Below are 19,317 nucleotides of genomic sequence, written 5' to 3' on the forward strand. Positions count from 1 at the left end.
AGCTCTGCGGCAGCTTGTGTGAAAATTTAGAGAAGCACCAGGAGCAAAAGAGCTCTCACTTGGAACAAGCCATAGTGTGAAATCAGTGTGAGAGACATACAATGGGATCAACCCGCATGGAAAGCAGTTGGAAACACTGGAAGCACTGCATTATTCCAGAAGCTTCCTTGCAAGGACTGCAGTATTCAAAGATGCCTCCCCCCCCACCGCAACCCCCCGCATTTGGCCACATTCTCAAGTGCTTTAACAATAACTATAGATTTGTTTTGTTTCTGAAACATGCACACATTTACCATATGATGACCATATGAGGACAATTAAAATACTAAGCTATGTGTATAAATCAAAATGCACTCACTGCAATATTAGTGTGAATAATAACTTAAAATAAATCGTGCCTTATTTCTCAGTTCCAACGTTCCAGAGCAATTACCTCCATGCTAAGTAAAGTATCATTAATTGTTTGATTAGGTTGTGTTCTGGTGCAGGGAATGTAAAAAAGGTGCACTTGAAGGGAGATTAAAGGTTGTTGTCAAATACTCACACTAACAGTTGATTGCATTAATAGTGTTATTTGTGCAGCTGTAATTGCTGCTGTAATTTATAGTATTGGGCTTATTATTATTATAGCACTGGAGATGTCAACTGTCACTATTTCATCTTCCTTCTCTCTGCATAAGAAAGCTCCATGGCTTAATTAAACTTTGTAATAAAACTAAACACACCAAGCATCCTTAAGAACTAGGAAACCTGATAATGCAATAGTCATTTTCCAGGCAGCACAAGGAAGAAACATGAAATGGGAAACATGCGAGTCGTAAAAGAGGCTATTTGCGTTCAAGCCAAGCTACATATTATTTCTCTTCACATCTCCTTTCATCATCAAACCCCATTAAAATATAGTCAGATATTTTTTAGCATTGCTGTAAGGCAAGAGCATAGCCAGCGTGAGGGCAGCACAGGTGGCGCCCCCTATCGATTTTGTTGCACCTACTATCGATTTTGCTGCACCCCAACTGCAATCTCCACCTTGCTTCACCTCTTCATCCTTGGATTAGCTGTGACACTCTCAGATCCCCCAGCATGCACTCAAGTGCCCACTGCACTCTTTGCCCACCTGGTTGCCCAGGTCCACTAGCCCAGGCCCTGTGGCAAACGAGGACAAAACAGAATTTTGCAAAGGTAAGGTTTCCCCCCCCCCCTCCAAAGTGTATGTCCTTCTCCTCCTCACTTGCCAGCTTGGTGTTGGACTGCCAGCCCCTGAGAGCACTCGAGGGGAAGCTGCAGGAGTTCAAGTATGTTACTGCTGCTGCCCACTTCTCTGTTCAAGCAGCTGAGAACTCCTTTGTGGCTGAGGGGACTTGGGGTTGTGCTGCCCTCCTTAATCCCCAGTTGAAGTGAGCAAGTGCTTCAGACTTTATTAAACAATACTTTGCTTATAAGGTTTTTGAAGATTGCTGGGGGGAGACAAACTGAAAAGGAGAGACAGTAAAGGTTCTGTGAGTTTTGGGGACAATGACAGGAGGGAAGGAAGAAGAGATTATTAGAACAGTGAGTGGGGCGCACAGTGAGAGAGAGCACAGGGCATGCCTGGATGTTAATTAAATAAAGGTAATTAAATTGTTTATAATTTAACTAACAGCTGCCACCTAATATGCCTTAATGCCCCCGCACAAAAAAATCCTGGCTACAGGCCTGTGAGATGAGTGGATAATGCTTGTGCTCACTGCTTTACACACCAGGAAACCAATCCACAGAATGTGTATTATTGGGCACAGAAAAAGTTAATGTGGTGAGCAAAGGTAAAGCATGTGTTTGGCCTTTAGCAAGACTTGATTCTTTTATTCATATGAGGCTCACTTCAATATGCTCTTCTTCCCCACATATATCTTGCTTCTGAACAAGTTAGAATGGATCTCTGTTCCTTTCTCAATTCTATCCTTAAGTTGATTCATTGCCAAATAAGAACCAGCACTTTCACCATGGTTATTTTGCTTGTTTGCTGGTCTCTGCCCACTTCTGTCCAGTTATAAGATATCAGTGTTTATCCATTTTTTTTAATTCCTTCCATGGGCATAAAATGTCTATTACTGGTACAAAAGTTTCCTTCAGATGTATGCCAAGGTCATCAGTACAAAGTTTATTTTGTCTTTTTTAAAATAAATAAAATAGGTGCCAAAAATGACTGATGGAACCCTTGTCTCAGGCTAACAACTGTGCATACCTGATTATCCCTGTAAATAGAAGTATCTTTTAATCTAATACCAGATGCTGGTTTCTGAGCATCACTGTCCTTTTAGCCCTAGGAGACCAATGGAGCTTGAAGGATCATGAAAGGAACTGTGATTTGTTCTGGGCTCTTCTCTCCCATTCTGTTATATCCAATGTAACATTACAATGAAACACTTAATAGTTATGAATTATCAGAGAGAGAGAAAAATAAACATTTCTAGAATGTTCCCCCCATGGAAGATACCACTTATACTTTGCAATACATACACACACACGCACATAGTCTGTTTATCGAGTGGAACAAGTTAGTGTCAATCAGTATGATGATCAGTGTTGCAAAGTCAAATTGATGTAGACAATATCAAAGTCATCCTTTCACCCAAAGTCAGTTTTAAAGACCTGATTTCAACATTTCATGACTATTCATTCAGATAAAAAGAAGAGATACTGAGGTCAGATTTTGTGTCCAAAAGACTCCATAGTACCAAGAGAGTCATCAGCTTGGTCAACAGGATTTTCCCCAAATGGTTGACAGAACAATCTATAGATTGGTTCAGAGATGACCTGCACCATACATAAATTCCTTGGAATTATGCAGAGTCACTGCAGTATCATGTGGGGGCAATACAACAAATAATTCCAGACATTTCCTTTAGTGGCATAAACAGGGACAACACAAATATCTAATTTAGCTTTGGACTAAGACTCTGGAAGGAGATCAGATATCCAATATAATCTTTGGCTTGTTAGCATTATAGCTGTCTTTGCCCTGCCAAGTTACTACCATTAACAGTACATCAGTAACTCCCCTTGGCAGGGTGGGTAGATACAGCTTTGGCAGTATAGAAAGGTACTTCTTTTCCTCGAGGACTGGAATTACATGGCCATGGTGCCTTTCACTGCTTCACTGTGCTCCCTTTACCTGTGCAGCCTATGAAATACCAGCTGTATAGTTCTTGGGTTTTTTAGTGAAGGTAGAAGGATCAGTTGGAATAAACTGTGTAGTTCATCCTGTTTTTCATGATTGTCTTAGATATTGGCAGTAGTGTCCTCAAATTGCTTTTTAAAGGAATTATTCTGTTAATCATATACATCTTTAGCCAAACAAAAAATGGAAAAATATAGAATAACATTTAAAAGTTGATTTTTTGTACTATTAAATTACAAATAAATGTGTGCTTGTGAGGAAAATGTCTGAAAGTCATTTAGCAGGCATATGTTTAGAAAGAAGTCATTGTTTTACATACATAATCTTTAATACATTCTCCAGGACTTTTTTTTTGTAGCAGGAACTCCTTTGCATATTAGGCCACACACTCCTAATGTAGTCAATTCTCTTGGAGGTTACAGCAGGCCCTGTACTAACAGCCCTGTAAGCTCTTGGAGGATTGGCTACATCAGGGGTGTGTAGCCTAATATGCAAAGGAGTTCTGCTACAAAAAGCCCTGCATTCTCCTAATCATCACATAGATAATTTCTCCAGGATAAAGAATCTATAGCTACCTTACTTCTCTAGAAACCATTTTCATTTCTACAAAATGAAGCTTAATAATGCTTTCTCTTGCGTCACAAAATGCAGAAAGCCACACCAAATAAGGAGCAAACCCCCCAAAAAGAACAATGGTGCAGTGGGAAGAATAATTATTTTATTCAGTTATACTGCTCTACTATAACAGATTTTCTTTTTAAAAAAATTCCCACTGCATCACCATTGTTCTTTTTTTGTTTCTCTTGCTTTGGAGCCATAAACACTGAGGTACAGGAAAGCAGGGTTGGGGTTTTTTTTGGATGGTTATATCAGTAACTTTTTATGGATTTCTTATTTGGAACGTTGGGAATGAATTAAGGTCACAGCAAATGGTATTATTAATTTACTTATACACCAGTGCTGTTTATATCAACCACACAATGACAGAACTGCTTCCATCAGCCATGCTTTAAGTCTGTTGTGGAGATTTTTTTTTTTAAAAAAAAAACCTGCTAAATTTGTTTCCATTGGGGCTTATTTGAACATCAGATTTGAAGGCAAATTCTATGTTATGTTGATAACTGACAGTGCAATCCTCTGCAGAGTTACTCCACTCTAAGTCTACAGAGGATTGCACTGTAGCTTTGGGAACACCAGTTTCCACATAATGTGCATAAAATTTCTTGAAATTATTCAGTAGCTTTCGTAAACATGGCAGGATTCAATATAAGTGTTATGTTATTTCGAGTTTCAAGAGTATAGAAATGAGAAAGTAGAAAGATGAAGGAACAGTAGAGATGAGAGAATGCGGAAAGAGAAAGTACACAGATTCTAACTCTGGAATGTTTGCGTCTCCTGTCCTATCACAAGAACAAAATATGAGGTGTTCCTTTTTTATGGAGATATTCTCTGGCATTTTACCACACCACTGACACCTGTACATGATACCACTTATGTCCAAAATATGGAAACTGCAAATAGTCAGGAATGTTATCAATTTTGTATCTGACCAATGTCTAGCGTTAACATTAGTCAATTTTGACAGCTTTATATCCCACATTTACTGTTTCAGGTATCATTACATTTCCTTGCACCCATCTAACCCCCATGACCCAAACTCCTGCAATCTAAGCCACAGTGTGTAATAAGCAGAGAAACAGATGAGCCAGAAAGAAATGTTAATATTTCTCTATATTTTGAACTGATATGCCCAGACAGAGTGCGCTGCATAAAATATAGCAATATATAATATGTAACAATACCTGTTTTGTTGTGTAACGATACGGTAAACCACCTATAAATATTGGTCCTGTGTCTTGCTGCCTGAAAGTTGACCAATCCTTGCTGGGCATACTTGCCTTTGCAGTGACTCCCAAGATAGTCACTTCAGCTTCACACATTACCAAGTCTTGCCTGCATAAATTTAGAAAGGACAAACTTTACAATCATGCCATACATTGTATAAATGCTTCTTTGACAAATTAATTAGGCTGTTGTCAAATCAAGGAGGAATGGAAATGAAGTAAACAGCTCGAGTTATATTGAACCCTATAAACATAATAGAAACTATTTGATGTTCAGGCTGTAAGTTGGCATGTCTTTTGGGTGTGATAGCAATCAGAGTGAAATCACTTTGAGAAAGAGAAGAGTGAAATAGCTACTTAGAGGTGAGAGGAAGATAGTGAACTCCAGAAGGAATTTTTAAAAGAATGTTTCAGAATAACATATTTGTTTCTTGATAAATATTTATAAATATTGGGCAACTATTTGAAAATACATTTTCATATTGGAGGAACTGCAATATTTTTAAAAAAAAAACAATTTAGAATAGGCTACTTTTTTACTTACATTGTAAGTACTTAGAATTTATACACCACTATAGAGTTACCCAAGTGCTTCACATAACTTACCTCATTACTCCTTGCAACAACCTTGTAAAACAGGCTAGAATTATTGATAAAGGATGGAAGGAGAGAGATTGTGGCTCATGCATAATGAAAACTAAGCTGTGGATAGTTTATGAAACTGGAGTTTGTCTCACACATGATCATTCCATCTTGCTCATCTCAGCAAATCCCAGCTTCAATGTTTTTGTTGTTTCCATACTTCCCCTACAAGGACCCGGTTGGTATCTCAAGCCTACAACCCTACTACATTATCAACTCCTGTACTATTGGTAGTGCAAGGGCAGGGAAGCTGAAATCTCACCTCCTTGGGAACCTTCATCTGGTGTCTGCACCACCTCAGACTCAAGCTTGTTTCCTTAGGTACCTCCAAAGGAAACCACCTGACTTCCTCACACCAAACCTGAGGAAACTAACCTCCTGCTGCCAGTTTAAATTCACCTTAGACACACTCAGCCATACATCCAAGAACCTCTCTTTACCCCTCCTGGAGTATCATCTCATTGTCAATAACTTTATTCAATCATAACAGACCAATCCAAACATCTCTTCTCTGCTCCTTGTCACATTAGATGCTTCTATATGTCTCCCATCCCTATAATCCGGCCCCTTCCCGCCCGTGCCTGCGTCAGCCGGCTTTAGGGCGGGGGCCGAGTTTGCCTCCCCGGATGGAGCGAGGCAAACGGCCCCGTCATCCGGGGATGCTTAGGAGGCGTGGTCGCAGGGCTTATTAGCCGACCGCGCCTCTGGCCACGCACTTTGCTGGCCGTTGTCGGGAGGAGAGCAGCGTGCTGCCTTACCTCCTGTTCAGGCGCGGTGGGGCCTGCAGCGTCGGTGCGGGTGTGTGCGCCTCCGGGACGGCTGGCTTCTCTCTTTTGGTCGCCGCGGATCAGCTGACGGGCGGACGTGTCGCGCGCGGCTTTCGGCTGCACCAGGCTCGGCTCGGCCTCGCAACGTCGCCCGTGGGGGCTTGGGGGCCGCTGCTGCCTTGGGCTCCGCGGACTGCTCGCTGAACGGCGAACGAATCGCGCGCTGGGGAAGCTCGTTTCCGGACGGAGCAGCTGAGCGGCGGCCTCGTCAGCGCGGCTATCGGCCGCGCCAGGTTTCGTTTCCCCCCCCCCCCTCCCTCCCGGTATTCTTTCAGCTGTAGACATTGCATAGCAGGGGGCTTCAGGTGGATGCGGGAGACCAGGCCTGCGGTATAGTGATTTGGGGGCGTTGGTGGGCTTTGTTCTTCCCTCCCCCCCCCTCTTCTCATATTTCCCAGCCAGTGGGTGCCTGGAGTGTCCTGCTTTGTGGCTGCTGCACAGAGCCTGGGGTCTCAGTATGCCCAAGGGGCAAGGCAAGTCTAAGGGCAAACAGCCCTTAAAGGCTGGGCAGAAAAGGCCCATTCCCAGCGGGCCTCCAGGGGCTGAGCAGGAGGCCCAAACTAGGCAGGCCATTGTAGCTAGCCTGGAGGCCCTGGAAAGGCACCACGGAGTGGATATTCAATCCCTTCCAGGGCGGGGCCGCAAGGCTGCTAGGACATCCACCAGGGCCTTCGAGCAGGAGGTCCTGGCTCGTCTCTCGTCTTTACAGGAGATGGCGGCCCTGCCGGGGCCCTCTGGTGGAGCAGGACCGGAGCCTCAGGACGACAATTCGGATGCAGATGATGGTAATCCTCCTGATGTCCCTGCCTGCCCTGACGGAGTTGGTGATGCCATTCCATCCGGGGCGCCTGCAGGTGTGGCGCCGGACGGTAAGCAAGCCCTCCCGTGCTTTCCTGGCTCTTGGCCGTGGGGGGGTGTGAACCCTTGGGGTCCGACAAACTCGTCTGTCCCGCTGCCCAACCTTAGTCAGGGGTCCCCTACGGGCCACATGTTTGGTTACAACGCTGCAGCTCTAGCGGGGTCAGCGGGTCAGGGACAGATTTTGCCCTGGGCTCCCCCTCAAGGACCCGGATCAGTGCCCACTCCTTCAGCCCCTCCGAGCTCCGGTGGGCAACAGCCCCCTTCGGGTTCTTTGCCCTGGGGGCTTCAATGGAGCAGCTTTTCGTCACCGGGTTGGACGGTTCCTCAGTGGGGAGGGTGGTGCTGCCCGCCAAATTTGATGGGATCAGTGCCCTTTCACTGTCGCCCTTTTGGCGACACCGCTATGCCTTTAGGTGATCACCTCACGCCGGCCACCCGGGATAAAATTCTCCGGGGTGAATATGTGGATGTCTTTGGCCTTCTTTATCGGGAGTTAGAAAAGAAAGAGAAGGAGGATCTAGATGAGAAGGACAAAGAGAAGATCAAACGCCGTAAGGTGGAGCGTAACTGGGCCAATTGGTTGCCCGGTTTTCTAATTTATGCTGGGGTTATTGCCCGGGCGCAGCCCTCGCGGGCTGCACCTCTTTTTCAATACCTGGATATAATCCTGAAGGCCTACACGGACTTCTCCGGCGCTGCTTGGTTGCAGTATGACGAGGAGTTCCGGATGAGGGCGGCATTGAACCCCACCATCCCATGGGACCACATTCACCAGCAGCTGTGGCTCCAGCTGATGTCACCGGCCAAGCCCAACTCCGGTGACAGGTCTGATAGTGGCCACCTCGTCAACAGGCATGCATCGGCATCTGGTACCCGCGGGTCTGCGGGTCAGCCGGTTCAACCCCGGCTGGTGTGTTGGGATTACTCGTCCCAAGGGGGTTGCAGCAGGAAGCCGTGCAAATACAAGCACGAGTGCCCCCTGTGTGGTGGGTCCCATTCCCTGTCCTCGTGCAACAAAACTAAGCCTCGAGCGGGGGCCAAGCGTTCCGGGGCTGGTAGCAGCTCCCAAGCGGTGGGAAAAGGGCCCCAGCCCCATCAAGGTGACGGTCCTTAATAAGTTGTTAGTTGATTACCCGCGCTCTCGCGACCGAGTTTACTTGTTGGATGGTTTTCGTTACGGGTTCCGCATCCCTTTCCAGGGCCCCAGGGGCCCCACCACGGCCAGGAACCTCCAGTCTGTTAGGGGCATGGAAACGGTGGTGCGCGAGAAGATACTGAAGGAATGCAGGGAGGGCCGTGTTTTAGGCCCTTTCGACGCCCCCCCAGTTCCCAATTTAAGGGTATCCCCGTTAGGGGTAGTGCCTAAGAAGGCACCTGGGGAGTTTCGGTTGATACACCACCTTTCCTATCCTAGGGGTGGGTCAGTCAATGATGCCATACCTGACTCTCTCTGTACAGTTAGGTATACTTCATTTGATCAGGCCGTTAGGATTGTGCGGAGCTGCGGTATAGGGGCAGAAATGGCGAAGTGCGACATCAAGTCAGCCTTTCGCCTTTTGCCTGTCCACCCGCAGGACTTCGAGCTCCTGGGTTTCACCTTCGAAGGGAAGTTTTATATGGATCGGGCCCTTCCGATGGGATGTGCTATCTCTTGCTCAGCTTTTGAGCGTTTCAGCACTTTCCTTGAATGGGCCTTGCGAGTTCGGTCCGGTTTTGCCTCTACGGTTCATTACCTGGACGATTTTTTGTTTGTAGGCCGCCACGGGACGGGCCAATGTGCCCACTTGCTCCAGTCCTTCCTGGGTTTAGCGGCGGAGTTGGGTCTGCCGCTTGCCCATGAGAAGACTGAAGGCCCGGCAACCAGGTTAACTTTCCTGGGCATCGAGTTGGATTCGGTTGACCAGGCCTCCAGGTTGCCTGCTGAAAAACTTGTTAGGCTAAGGCAGATGTTGTCCGTTGCTAAGGGTCAACGTAAGCTGTCCCTCCTTGAGCTCCAGACACTTGTGGGCCATCTCAACTTCGCCTGCAAGGTGGTCGCCCCTGGGAGAGCCTTTTTACGGCGCCTCTGTGACGCCATGTCTGGCTTGCGCCGCCCCCACCACCGAGTGAGGGTCACTCATGGCATGCGGCTAGATTTGGAGGTCTGGGAGCGTTTTTTAGCCAATTTCAACGGGGTGTCCTTCTGGCGTGAGGAGTTGAAATTGGAAGCCGAACTCCAAGTCACATCTGATGCCTCCGGGTCGGTTGGCTTCGGTGTTTACTTTCGGGGCCATTGGTGCGCCGAGGTGTGGCCCGAGGAGTGGCTGGCCAGCGGCCTTTGCCGTAATTTAACTTTCTTAGAATTTTTTCCCATAGTAGTTGCTATCAGGTTGTGGGGCCCTGCTTTGTCCAACCGGGTTGTCCACTTTTGGTGTGACAATTTGGCCGTGGTCCACGTGATCAACACGTTGTCGTCCAAGTCGGCCCCGGTTATGCGCCTAGTCAGGGCCTTCGTGTTAAGCTGTTTACGGTTAAACGTGTTGTTTTGTGCCAAGCATGTGCCCGGAGTTTGCAACGGAGTCGCGGATGCTCTGTCTCGTCGGCAGATGGAGCGTTTCCGCCTTCTTGCACCAGAGGCCGATCTCCTGCCGGCTCGGATGCCCCCAGAGATGTGGCGGCTTGGAGACTCGAGGCTAACCGAGCTATGATGCTGGCACTGGCGCCTTCCACCCGGAAGGCCTACGATCTGTCTGTATACCAGTTTCGTTCATTTAGGGAGCAGGCCGGGTTGGCCAACCGGTGGCCTGTCCCGGTGGCCCACCTCATGCAGTTTTGTGTGCACCTGAGAGGTAAGGGGCTTGTTGTAAAAACGATCAGGGCTAAGTTGGCCGCCCTCGCTTTCCACGCGAAAAGCAAGGGTTTACCAGACCGCACTGACGATTTCAGATTGCGGAAAATGTTGGAGGGTTGGGCGCGGGAGCAGGGTCCGCGACTCGACAACAGGCAACCCTTTTCTCCTGGGGTTTTGAAGGGACTCAGGTCAGTTTGGCCTGCAGTTTGTTTTTCTACTTTTGAGGCGGCCCTGTTCCATGCAGCGTCCATGATTGCATTTTTTGGAGCGCTTAGAGTGAGCGAGCTGGTGGTCAGCTCCCGGCAGGACCTCTCTAAGCGGGCCCTACAATTGGGCGATGTAAAAATGCAAGGAGACTGTGTGGTTATTGCATTACGCAGGTCCAAAACGGACCAAAAGCAGCGTGGCACGTGCATCACCCTGGGTGGGTGTGAGGATCCGGAGATCTGTCCAGTGGTTGCCTTCAGGGATTATATTGCTGTCCGGGGCAATGATGCCGGGCCCCTGTTCCAGCACATGGACGGGGCTCCTTTGACCAAATTTCAGTTTTGGTCCATAACCAGCCGGGCCTTGGATAAGCTCGGCCTGGGTGGGGTCCATTTCGGGACTCATTCCTTCCGCATCGGGGCGGCGTCAACGGCCGCTGCCATGGGCTACCCCGGGACGGTTATTCAGAAAGTGGGACGGTGGAGGTCCATGGCTTACAAGGGTTACGTTCGCCCCATTACCCATTGAGGGGTTGGTTGTTTTTTCTCACATTGTGTTTCTCTTGTTGCAGGTGCTGTGGCGAGGGGCGAGAGGATAAGGATCTTGATCGCCGGCCACAGCATGATATTTTGGGCTGCCCATTTTGCTTGGCGGTCGCCCTTTGGTTCTCAGCTGGGCCTCAGCGAGCGGGCAGTTTTGGAATGGCAGGGGCGCCGAGGCCTGCGTTGGGACGGCCTCCTGCCGCTTTTGTTCCGGGGGAGGGTTGGTCCCTCGCCTCAGATACTAGTGATTCACCTTGGGGGCAACGATCTGGGCCTGGTGCAGGGGAGGGCCCTGTCACGCCAGGCGATCGAGGACCTCCAGGTGGTGCGGAGCAGGTGGCCCGGTGTGTTGATATTGTGGTCCGCCATCCTTCCGCGGCGGGTGTGGAGGTCGGCTTTGAACCCGGCCGGCGTCGAGAGGGCTCGGCGCAAGGCTAACAGGGCGATGCGGAGGGCGCTCGCCGGGGGCCTTGGTATTTACCTCCCACACCCGGGGATTAGGTCATATATGGCGGACTTGTATCGACCAGACGGTGTCCACCTGTCCGCGGCTGGTAACAGGGCTTTTCTCCGGGACCTGCAGCTGGGGCTTCGGCTGGCTTTAGGCCTGCCGGTGGGCCCAAGTGCCTAAGCTGAGGCTTGGCATTGTGGTGGCGGGTTTTGAAGGTAGGTTTGTTTTGGCGACCACCCATGGTTTTCCCCGTAAGGGAAGTGGTGTGTGAGGGACGGCAGCTGGGTTAAAACGGCCCTCTGCTGTCCTTCTCGCCACAGGGGTACCTCCTTAGCGAGCCGTTCCGGTAAGGGCGGCTGCGTCATTTGGTGGTTACACCCGACCAGGCCGGCCTGGCAGCAGCTTGTTCTCCCGGCTGCTGCTGGGGGCTGGGTGGCTCGCCCCACCGGGTCCGGGAAGGGTTTTGGAGTACCCTTCGCCGGTCCGGTTAGTTAGGTTGCCCCATGCTGTTGGTTAATAAAGTTGCCCTGTTTTACACCCACACACCGTGTTGTCTCGTTCTTCCGACTGGGGGGGCAATCCGGCCCCTTCCCGCCCGTGCCTGCGTCAGCCGGCTTTAGGGCGGGGGCCGAGTTTGCCTCCCCGGATGGAGCGAGGCAAACGGCCCCGTCATCCGGGGATGCTTAGGAGGCGTGGTCGCAGGGCTTATTAGCCGACCGCGCCTCTGGCCACGCACTTTGCTGGCCGTTGTCGGCCCACCCTCCCACCCTGCAATAGTACAGGCTCCTCCGGTCGCCGTTGTTTCGGGGCCAGGTAGGAATTTTTTCATCCCACCTGATTGGCCTGGGTTGGGATGTTTTTCGCCTACCTTGTACTGTTGTTCTGAGGTCGGGCTTATTGTTAGGTAACTTTATCGGGCGGGTTTTGAAGGTAGGTTTGTTTTGGTGACCACCCATGGTTTTCCCCGTAAGGGAAGTGGCGTGTGAGGGACGGCAGCTGGGTTAAAACGGCCCTCTGCTGTCCTTCTCGCCACAGGGGTACCTCCTTAGCGAGCCGTTCCGGTAAGGGCGGCTGCGTCATTTGGTGGTTACACCCGACCAGGCCGGCCTGGCAGCAGCTTGTTCTCCCGGCTGCTGCTGGGGGCTGGGTGGCTCGCCCCACCGGGTCCGGGAAGGGTTTTGGAGTACCCTTCGCCGGTCCGGTTAGTTAGGTTGCCCCATGCTGTTGGTTAATAAAGTTGCCCTGTTTTACACCCACACACCGTGTTGTCTCGTTCTTCCGACTGGGGGGGCAAAAGACATTCCTCATATTATGCATGGTTTTTTTTCTGCCCTCAAGCACCACCTGCCAAATAAATACCTAGTATGCTCACCCACACAGTGTTCCAAGTGACTGCTAAAGTTCCAGGAACTTGTCCCCACATGGTTCCATTCACTGAATAAGCATAAAAACGAATTGTTTGATACTACTGCCAACTTCAAGGTGGTGACTGGAGGCATCCTGCTATTAGAACTGATCTCCAGGCAAAAGAGATCAGTTCACCTAGAAAAAATGGTTGTTTTGAAGAGTGGACACTATAGCATACCCCATGGAAGTCTCTCTTATCCCCACCCCCCTCTTTTGAGGCTCCACCCCACAATCTCCAGGTATTTCCCAACCCAGAGCAGGCAGCCCTACTGTTTGAGTGGAGCTTTCTCAGGAAAAAAAGAGGTTTCTAAAGTGAGAAAAAGGTTCCAAAGTATGAATGAATAGGGATGTCTTAGGTAGAGAAACACAACTGCTTCTCTCCAAGGACCAAGCATAAGACAACCTTTAATGACAAGGAATATGTGGAAGAGAAGGCGTGGGGAAGGTGCCATACATAGTCTGAATGAGTACTTGGTTATTGCTAGACAGATTAATCCAGTCAGAGAAACTGTTAGTGGGAGATGATGAAAGGCAAAAGGGATTCAATTTTTAGCCACTCTATCCAAGTATGTCTGTAGTCAGGGAGGCACAAGAATTGAGACAGCAACAAAACCAATGCAGTTAAGAAGCTAAACTGGAACAACAACAAAAAAGTACAACACCAAATTACAGTTTCAGATCCTGTTCTCAGGCACAACAACTATCATAGTTAATAGGGAGAACTTCATTCAGATAATCAACTAATCATAGGTTAACATTAAACCATTTTCATAGAATCCTAGAATTGAAAGGGACCTCCAGGGTCATCTAGTCCAATCCCCTGCACAATGCAGGAATCATCTCCTTCCCACACCCCCAGTGACCCCTGCCCCATGCCCTGAAGATGGCAACCCCCCCCCCCACACACACACACCCTCCAGAATCCCTCGCCAAACTGGCCTGGAGAAAATTGCTTCCTGACTCCAAAGTGCCAATCAGCATTTCCATGGGAGGGCCACTAGAACTAAGCACTGATGCAACCCTTCCTGCCCTCCCTCTCATAATTTGCCTAAATTCACAGAATCAGCATTGCTATCAGATGACTTTCTAAATCAAGAGAGCCCACCATCTCCCATCCCAAGGAAGCCTCTTCCACTGAGGAACTGCTCTAACTGTCATATTCTTCTTAATTCTTCCTAATTTTTTAGTTGAAAACTCTTTTGATTTAATTTCAACCCATTGGTTCTGGTTCTGGTCCAGCCTTCTGGGGCAACAGAAAACAACTCTGCATAATCCTGTATATGATAGCCTTTCAAGTACTTGAAGATGGTTTCTTCATTGGTCTTGAACTTGGAGGAGGGGTGGGGTGACTTTACTTATCTGGGAGGTTTTCTCCTTCAAGCCACTCCCTGTTTCAAAGATTGCCAGTATTGAATGTGTTGGCCTGGTTGACGATGCTGTCTGTTTGGTGTACTGTTTGGTGTACCAACTTCGTAGCATGCCACCAGATAGATTTCTGAGCCTCTTAGAGGCAGTAGTTGAGTAGACTTTAAAGTTCCTAAGGCTGTTAGGTCTTGGGGACTTCAATGTACATGTAGATGGAACTGCCACCTCTAATCAGGCCTCAGACCCTGTGTTTCTCTCAGTTTGTTTCAGGTCTCACACATAAAATAGGTCACACCCTGGATCTGATCTTTGGCATGGAGATGGATGTGGGTCTAATTTTGAAGGAAGTTGTACCATCATTGGACTACATGGTTTTGAAGGCCAGGCTAGGCATTTCCACCCCCTCCTTTCTAGGCACTGAGCTCATTCATGCTTGCCTACAGAGACTAATAGATCTAACTGGGTTCCAGAATGTTCTGTGGAATCCAATGCCTTCTGGTGCCTCATTAGATGAGCTGATAGGGGACGGGAATTCCCATCTCTCTGAAGCCATCAATGAGGTCATCCTCATTTCTACTTGGTCAAGGACAGAGGGTGGCGCTGGGTGAGGATGTGTCCTCTAAGAAACCTTACTATGTGAAATTCCTTAGGGGGCACTCTTCTTTGAGAACCAGTTTGGTGTAGTGGTTAAGTGCATGGACTCCTATCTAGGAGAACCAGGTTTGATTCCCCACTCCTACACTTGCTGGAATGGCCTTGGGTCAGCCATAGCTCTGGCAGAGGTTGTCCTTGAAAAGGGGAGCTGCTGTGAGAGCCCTCTCAGCCCCACCCACCTCACAGGGTGTCTGTTGTGGGGGGAGAAGATATAGGAGATTGTAAGCAGCTCTGAGTCTCTGATTCAGAGAGAAGGGTGGGGTATAAATCTACAATTATTCTTACTCTTCTCCACAATGTTATTCAATATCTATATGTGCCCCTTGCCCAACTGGTGAGGAGTTTCAGGCTTGGGTGCCAACAATATGCTGACACCCAGCTGTATTTGTTATTGGGTGAGTGGCCAGTCACTGTCCCACAAAATCTGACTGAGGGTCTGGAAGCTGTGGTGGGATGGTTAAAAAAGAGCAGACTGAGATTGAATCCATCAAAGACAGAGGTTCTGTGGTGGTGGTGGGGGGGTTGGGATTGGATTTCAGGCTTACAGCTCTTGATGGGGCACCACTGACACCAGCACCATCTGTCAAGAGTCTGGGCATGACCTTAGATACCTAATGTGTTAGCCAAATTGCCCTCGTGTGAGGTATGGGGAAATTATTTAGGTGGGCAAAGATGGCAAAATATACAGATTTGATAACACGTTGACAGGAGTCAGCCTACCCAGGAGCCTTCTTTAAATAGCGAGTAGATTGGTATAATAAAAATGGGTTTTATTGGAAAAATTATTCAGGTACACAAGAAAACTCAATTATCAGCAATTACAAAGGTCTAGGAAAATAGGTAGGAAAATAGATAGGGACATATGAGGGAAGACATACAGGATGATATACCTCTCAGCAACCAACAAACGATGATCCTCTAGCAAAGACAATAAGGGAAGGGGGAGCAAGAGATGACCAGCATCACTCTCAATAATGGGCCCAATACTGATCAGGAATTGGGGGTGGCTCTGGCAGCAAGATTGACGTACTGTCAGAGACACACCTGGCTGGCCAAAAAGCCGACCTTCTTACAGCCAATTTCATATCCTGAAGCAGGATCATGTGATGGTTGTCACCTACCCGGAGATGGCTTCCAGGAATGAAAACAGCAGAATTTGATGGGCATTGATGGTTTGCTAAGTGCAAACCATATTCTAAACAAAGAAACTATGTTATAGGATGGGGCTGTTGGCAGACGATAACTATGCACTATTGTGTAAGAAGCTTGTCTTGATGGGTGACAGAAAGACTCTTGTTTGGTGAGAAGATGTTGCAGCAGCTTATTGTTGACTGTTTGACTCTACATCTGCATTTCCAAAGTGTTGACTGGTCTCTGGAATGTGATACATGACGGAGACATCTCCTCTGCATAGTGGTTTGCAGGAGCAAGTGTTGTCTTTTTGGAACATCTCAGGAACATGGCTTCTATCAGGGCTGCTACTGGTGCTGTCTTCTCAATGACAGGAATACAGTTTCTGTTCCGCAGGGCTGAGTAGCTTGTCTGTAAAGCACAGTCTGGTGTCCTCTTAGCGTGGCAGACATAGATAGTCATATAATAACAGGCACAGGCAGGAAGCTTGCTGAGGCCTGGCTGGAAGCACTGCTGTGTAGTCCATACAAACTAAATGTCTATAATGAGCTGGCACAGGAGCCAAATGATTAGAGTCCATTGCAGCTGAATGTCTATAGTTAAGTGGTGATAGGAGCCTTATGATTGTACTCCATTGAAACTGAATGTCCATAGTGATTCTGGCTAAGGAGCCAGAGAAATATAGTCCATAATAGTTGAGGAAGGGTCCAGGGCTAACAGATGCCAAAGTCACACATGTTGATGGATGCCCAAGTCACACACCGTTGCTAAGCTGGTGGGTTTTTTTCACCTCCATCAAGCTTGGCAACTGATTCTTTTCTTGTCATGCCCTGACTTAGCCATGGTAATCCATGCAATGGTCACCTACAGACTGGACTACTGTAACTCACTCTACACTGGCCTACCATTGAGACTGACCTGGAAACTCCAAATGGTCCAGAATGCAATGGTGCAAGTCCTGATGGACATGCCATGAACAGCACATATTCAACCAGTGCTGCACCAGATACACTGGCTCTCAGTGGAGTACCAAGTCAGGTTCAAAGTCACAGCACTGGCTTTTAAGGCTTTGAGTGGACTGGGAACAACATATCTGTGGGACCATCTCCTCCAATATGTCCCCAGGAGAGCTTTACATTCTGCACATAACAACATACTGGATTGTATGCAATTCTGCAGGACCTGTAAGGCAGAGATGTTCCACCAAGCTTTGGGTAAAGGACAGCAACAGTTTTTATTGGCTGCCACCCTCCTTCTTTTACCTCGCCCTCCAGACAATCTGTCTTAATCTCTCTCTCCCTCCCTGCAGCCTGGTGGCCCAGAATGGGAATAGAATACTTATAGGACACCATCTGGGATCTTTTTTACTTTTGTTTTTTAATTCCTATTCAAAATGTACACTGGATTTTAAACTGTATTGTTTTTAATGGCATTATGCCCTCGTACATCACCCAGAGCCTGGTGTAAACTGGGATAGGGTGATTAACAACAACACCTTAGGCTTCTTGAAAAGGTTTTGACAGGGATATTCCTAGTTTACACCTTGTATTATTACAGAACAAGTCTATCAGTTTTACTAGGATGTAATTTCTATTCATTTCAAGGATGTTTACTCCCAAGTAAGAATGCATAGGATTTCAACCTTAGCTCTCAATATCTGAGCTACAGTCATATTTGCCTGAAAGAAAAATCCTGGATGTTTTCAGGCATTTCTTTAAACTGGCTTTCTTAAATTTACAGACTATAACTATGCCTAGAACTATCATCCCTCATATCGCCCTCATGCTCCAATCCAAGTTCAGGACCTGCAGGACTTATTACAGTTCCGCAGGGCCTGCAAAATGGAGCTGTTCCACTAGACCTTTGGCTGAGGCAGCGGACAGTCAATATTCTTGTCCCTTCCCCAGTGCCATGCTGCTTCTGATACTATTTTGAACATTGGAGTTTTGCAGGGCACCTGTATTCATCAGAAAGGAGGCATGGGTTTTCTGTTATTTATTTACTGCTGCCATTAATTGTTTTACTGTTTTATTGTGTTATGGATTTTATGATGTAAGCCACCCTGAGCCCACTTGTGGGATAGGGTGGGGTATAAATATAACAACAACAACAGCAACTTTGTCATCCTAAATCTAATCTTTGCCAAACTTGGAGGGTGGGTGGAGAAGAGCCTGCTGAAGACTCCCGGTGAGTTTGATGTCTCTAACTATTGAGGGAGCTGGTCTGCCACCTCCCAAACAAAATGATCCAGAAACAGGTTCGGGAAATGGAAAATTCATTGTTTGTGCAATTAAACAAATCATGACCCAACACAAACCACCATTTTCCCCAGTTCATGCCCATCTGTAATCCCATCCCCTCTTTAAGGAATTCAGAGTGGAATACGTGACTGTTCTTTCCTCATTTTACCCTCACAACAATCCTATGAGGTAAATTAAGCTGAGAAAGAGAGTGATTGGCCCAGGGTCACCTAGTGAGTTTAATGGATGAGCAAGGATTTGAACCTGGATCTCACTGTCCTTAGTCCGGATCTCACTAGCCCTAGTCTGACATTCTACTGGATTGCAAGGAAAGTTAATACAAATCTCCCTGTCCTTACTCTACCATGTATGGATTAAAAAAAAAAAATAGTGGGAGAAATTGACACCCAACAGAAGTAGAAGGCATGCATTGCCACCATCCCACTAATTAGGCAAAGATCCCTTTGCACCTTTTATCAGAGCCCTTGAACCATCACTAAAAAGAAAGTCAAAAGGGGAAATGAAATTTTGCATGGAGAGTTTGGCTCAGGTCTATCTAAGACAAGCATTTGGTTCACTAAATATGTATGTCTGAGCAGAATACAGCTTTTGATTTCAGCTGAAGCTAAGAGGGGGAAAAATATAAATACTGCTCACTAGAAACACTTGGCAACAAGGCAAATTATGTGATTTTATTCTTTCCCTTAATAACTCAACTCTAATTCATGTACCTATGAGCCAGCTGGCAGGAAATTTCCTTCCTTAATCAAAGGGAGCACAGTGAGAACCTATGCAAAATCAGGCAACAGCCTCTCTGTTTCGTGTTTCCTTTTTTCTTGCACAGTAAGAAAGCTACGGACTGCTTAAGAGCAAGGTCAAACCAGTAAAACTTGATCAGCTGGACGATTAAAAAGATTGAAGACTTATGCTCAGGTGGCAACAGGATATCTAAGTAAAAGTGGTAAACAAAAAACCCCAAAAACCTTAAAAAGGGGGGAAAACATCCAGCCGTGTAACTGAGGGTGTTGCAAAAAAATAACGTGCAAATTCAGAAACCTTTGGACAGCATGTTATTCATAACAAAATTTCTATGTTGATTACATGAACCAACTACTAGAACTATTTAATTCTGTTTCTTCTCTTCGTCCAACACTTA

The 19,317-nt window shown here is 47.4% G+C and overlaps 1 protein-coding gene across 1 annotated transcript in view; it reads right to left on the reverse strand.

Moving 5' to 3' along the window:
* LOC132569386 (protein eyes shut homolog) overlaps nt 1-19,317 on the reverse strand; it is a 631,754-nt gene that overhangs the window by 394,873 nt on the left and 217,564 nt on the right. The window contains exon 6 of the mRNA XM_060235420.1: nt 4,963-5,113. Within this exon, the coding sequence (XP_060091403.1) occupies nt 4,963-5,113 (151 nt within the window). The remainder of the gene's footprint in view (nt 1-4,962; nt 5,114-19,317) is intronic.

This window comes from Heteronotia binoei, chromosome 1, assembly GCF_032191835.1.
Source record: "Heteronotia binoei isolate CCM8104 ecotype False Entrance Well chromosome 1, APGP_CSIRO_Hbin_v1, whole genome shotgun sequence".
NCBI lineage: Eukaryota > Metazoa > Chordata > Lepidosauria > Squamata > Gekkonidae > Heteronotia > Heteronotia binoei.